The sequence below is a fragment of the Arachis stenosperma genome, chromosome 5 (genome assembly GCF_014773155.1).
Source record: "Arachis stenosperma cultivar V10309 chromosome 5, arast.V10309.gnm1.PFL2, whole genome shotgun sequence".
NCBI lineage: Eukaryota > Viridiplantae > Streptophyta > Magnoliopsida > Fabales > Fabaceae > Arachis > Arachis stenosperma.
In genome coordinates, this window is record NC_080381.1 from 126,441,799 (window position 1) to 126,446,041 (window position 4,243).

Consider the following 4,243-nt stretch of genomic DNA (forward strand, 5'->3'; position numbering starts at 1 on the left):
TGTGTGAGTGAGTGTGAGAGCAGTGATGACTAATGAAGAAGAGTGGCAGGAGTAGTAGCTAGGCTTTGTATTGATTTTTTCTGATGATGTGAATAATAGTCTCTACCTCTTTTAAATATTTTTGTCAGTAGAGTTGTTTAATGCTGATGAAATAGTGTTCTCCGAAATCTGCCCTACCACAACATAGTCCAAACAGATAATCCAAAACAACAAAAACTTTAGCAGTCTCTACTTCCTCCCTCCCTGACGCCCCTTATTCATTGCACTCTCTGCCACCCAAATAAACCCCCATACATTCAATTCCATCACTCCATTTATATACACACACAAAACTTATTATGTACAATAACCTTGTATCATTTTTTCCTAATTAGTCCTATTCCCCGAGTAACAATTTTAACATGTACTTCTTATCATTACATACACTACGTAACATAATTATCTTCACTTATACCAAATTTAATTAACAAATATCACAAACTTGCAACGAGTTATACATGAAGAACCAACACCATTAACACTCATCTCTATTACTTTTACTTTTCTCTCCCCCTCCCCAGCCTATTCATAATTAATTAACCCCGCTTACATTATATTAACCCCACTCACTTCACTTCTTCTTCTTCTTCACTTGGTATACCAATTCACAAAGATATAATTAATTAGCTCAAAAAATAGAAAATAAAAAAGGGTGGTAGTACATGGAAAGATGATAATGATGTGGATGAAGATGAAGATGGATATCATGACGATCTTCTTCTTCTTCTTCTTTCTTGTTCTAAGAGTTAGTAGCTGTAGATGCTTTCTTCCCATTATTATTATTATTATCAGTAATAGTAGTAGTAGTAGTATCATGATCGTTATTATTGTTCTCTATAACTTCTCCAGCACCTTCGGTGGTGATTCCAGAAGACATGTAACTGAGAACCAAGGAATTTTCATCTGGTGGTGCTGTAGCAGATACTGGTGGTGGTTGAAGATGAAAGTGTTGCTTGCAAGAATGGCACGTGATTTGCATGATGGTTGAGTTTATCTTCTTCATTGCATGTTCCTTGAGAGCGCAAGCTTTGTCGAGTTCAGCTTGCGCTTGTTGCCTTATCCTCTTTGCATTGTTGAACTCTTGTTCCGCCATTTCTATCTGCCTCTTTGCTTGTTTCCTTGCTTCTTCTGCGTACGCTTTCTCCGCCATGGCTAACCTTAGTTGCTCCCTCGCTTGTTCTTGAACCCGTAAAGCCATGCTTGTTGCTGTCGCATGCTTGTTCTCGTTGCTGCTGTTGATGCTCTCTTTCGGTGACGAGTTCCTGTTTGATGAATCGTTCTTGTTATTGTTCTCGCTAATGTCTGACGAGGTTGTTCCACCAATGGAGAGTTGCAGCTGTGTTGAATGCTGCTGGTTTTGAAGCTGCTGATGATGATTATTATCACTCTTTGGTGATAGTGTTAAATCAACATTGGGGATCGAATTGTTGTTGTTCATCATCATGGTGGTGGTGGTGGTGGTGGTGGAGAGCTGAAGATCCAAGTTTGGGTGATGGAGTTTGTTGCTGGTGTTACTCTTCTTGAATAGGAATGTTTCAGCAGTGGCTAGAATTGGGGTAGGGTTAGTGTTGTTGAAGAAAGGTGGTTCTGTGGTTGTTGTTATTGGTTTTGTGATCACAACAAGGCTTGTTGGTGTTGTTGTTGTTGTTGTTGATGATGTTGGTTGCCATGGAGCAGTGCTGAAATTGGTTTCACTTCTTGAAGGGCTTGGACTTGAAGCTGTTCTTGATAAACATGCAGTTGGAGTTGGTGGTGGTTGATGACTATGATTATGATTATGATGAGATTCCGTCCTAAGCCTCCCCATGTTGCAAGCATCTTGATGCTCAATAAAGCTCTCCACCCTAATCACAAATACAAACAAAGAATAATCTTAGTGTTATATATATGAAAAAGAGAAAAAGGAAAAAGGGATGAAAAAGTGGGATATAAAAGGTGGTTGGGAAAAGGTATCGAGTGGGTTTTTCAAAGGGGAAGAAGGGAGGTTCCGTTTTCCACTAAATATGATAAAGGACAAAAGGAGTCAAGGGAAGCCAAATTAAGAGAGATTTGCATTCTGTGTGTGCTCTAGTGCACATTCTATAAGAACTACCAACAATGTCAATGGAACAGATTATTACAAAGGAGAGAGAGAATCATGAAGAAACATTATTATTATTATTATTTTCATCACATTAAAAATTAAAAACAGTTAAGCGAAACCAACGGAAAAACTGTGTTTTGGGAACCGTGTTCTCCAACTGTCAATGAACAGTTCTAAGTATTGCTCTAGACAAAAATAAAAAGTAATATTTGGAAGAAAAAAAAACACTTTTATATTAAGGTTCCATCAGTCAAATTATTTTTCTTATTAATTATCTTATTTTTTAGTTATCCAGAAAGGAAAAGAAAAAAATACATTTAATTTAACTTTTTCTTCCCAAGTCAAAACCTATGTAGAAACAATAGAGCTGGGCAAGGTCATCAGCTCAATTGCTCATCATCATTTCATTTAAAAATGTTAACAAGTAGAAAAAGAAGAAGAAGAAGAAGAGTAGCACATGAAATAGAGAGAAAAAGAGAAAAAAAAAGGTGATGAAACTCAAATTCTGAAATCATATAATAGATCCATCCAGTTTTATAAAGATACTGTTTTTGGTAAATGAAAAGAATAATTGAAATTATTATAAGATAAGTGCTAGGGAGCCAGCAGATTTTGTGAGATTATGAATACCTGGAGAAGACGCGGCCGCAGTCACAAGAGTGGCCGCGAGTGCCGCAGGTCTTGAGGTGAGCCTTGTAATCGGACTGCACCGCGTAGCCCTTGGAGCAGCGCTCGCAGACCCACTGTTTGTGGTTGCTGTGCTTGCGGCGGAAGTGCTTCTTGATCCCAACAAGGTCTCCGAGCGCGTGACAAGGGTCGTGGTGCAGGCAAGTAGGCTCCGGACACACGAAGACCCTCTTCCTGACCACCGGCGTCTCCCTCTTTAGAAGCTTCCACGGCACCTTGTGCCTCCTCCGATGCATCTGCAGGTTCTGGTCCCTTTGGAAGCCCTGGTTGCAGATCTCACACACATATCGATCCGATTCCAATAACGTCTTTGGCGACAGCGACACCACCTCTGCATCTGGATCTACATATTTCAATTCCAATCACTTATTAATTAACCATCAAATCAATAATAACTTGCTGGAATATTTTCTTGACCTACCTGGTGTTCCTGCGGGTCTTCTCTTCCTTTTATTGCTTGGAGTGCCATTACTATTATCAGCACAAGAAAATGGTTCTGAACTTGGAGCTACTGAAGAGTTATTCGCTAACATGGTGACTGTACTTGTTGTTCTTCACTCTATTGCAATTGATGATGACGATGATGATGATAGAGAGAAGATAGAAGAAGAAAAAGAAGAGAAGAAGAGGGAGAAAGAAAGAAAATAATGAAAAAACAAAAGCTAATTCTCCTTTTCTTTCTACCCTTTCGGTTTCCTCAGCTTTCTTTCTTTTTAGCTTGCTTTTGAGCTTTCAGCTTTATTTATTTCCTTTTTTTTTACTTCCTTTCTCTCTCTCTCTATCTCACACACACACATAAGCAATAGCAGCTTTGTTTTTCTTTGGTTTTCTCTCTCTCTCTCTCTCTAATTCTCTATCTATCAAAGTCTCTCTCTCTTGTTGTTGCTTCCAACCCTCATCTTCAGCAGGGATTGTCTGTAATAGCCCCCCTTCACTTCTCTCCTCTCTCTCTCCCTTAATAAGCACTTTCAAAAAGAGGGACAGAGAGAGTGTGACCCAATCACAATGCTCGAAACTTGATCCCACAAGCACCTCTATGGGCTCCATTCATTCACATATATAAATAATTTTCCATTTAATTACAGAAAAAATCCCCTCACAAAGAAACAAAACCCTTTCATTATTTCGTTACACTGTAATTTCCTTTTTCTTTTTTTTTTCTTTTTTGCTTTGCATGCATAAATACAACCCCAATTTCCCCTACAATACACACGTAAGTTAACTATTTTTGTCACCTTCTATATATCTCTGTATGTATGTATATATACACGCAACCGTTATTTATACTCTGTTTTATTTTATATAATAAGCCGATCATATTTGTTTCTCTATAAAAGATATATAAGATATTTTATATAAAATGAATAATTTTAGAGATTTTTATGGTATTTTATATCTAGATACCCGTACTTTCAATCTAATCAATGATTTAAC

The 4,243-nt window shown here is 37.9% G+C and overlaps 1 protein-coding gene across 1 annotated transcript; it reads right to left on the reverse strand.

Moving 5' to 3' along the window:
* Positions 1-261: 261 nt before the first annotated feature.
* LOC130979561 (zinc finger protein SHOOT GRAVITROPISM 5-like) lies at positions 262-3,819 on the reverse strand. The gene is made up of 3 exons (XM_057903022.1): positions 3,231-3,819; positions 2,753-3,152; positions 262-1,883 (listed from the first exon to the last, which is right to left on the reverse strand). The coding sequence occupies exons 1-3, from the start codon at positions 3,340-3,342 to the stop codon at positions 779-781; spliced, it is 1,617 nt and encodes a 538-aa protein (XP_057759005.1). The 5' UTR covers positions 3,343-3,819; the 3' UTR covers positions 262-778.
* Positions 3,820-4,243: the final 424 nt, after the last annotated feature.

Bases quoted from the DNA above. Each gene is read 5' to 3' on its own strand.
- LOC130979561 (XM_057903022.1), bottom strand. From the start codon at position 3,342: ATGTTAGCGAATAACTCTTCAGTAGCTCCAAGTTCAGAACCATTTTCT. The intron at 3,153-3,230 runs GTAGGTCAAGAA...TGAAATATGTAG, and splicing joins AAGACCCGCAGGAACACCAG to ATCCAGATGCAGAGGTGGTG. The intron at 1,884-2,752 runs GTATTCATAATC...ATTTGTGATTAG, and splicing joins TGCGGCCGCGTCTTCTCCAG to GGTGGAGAGCTTTATTGAGC.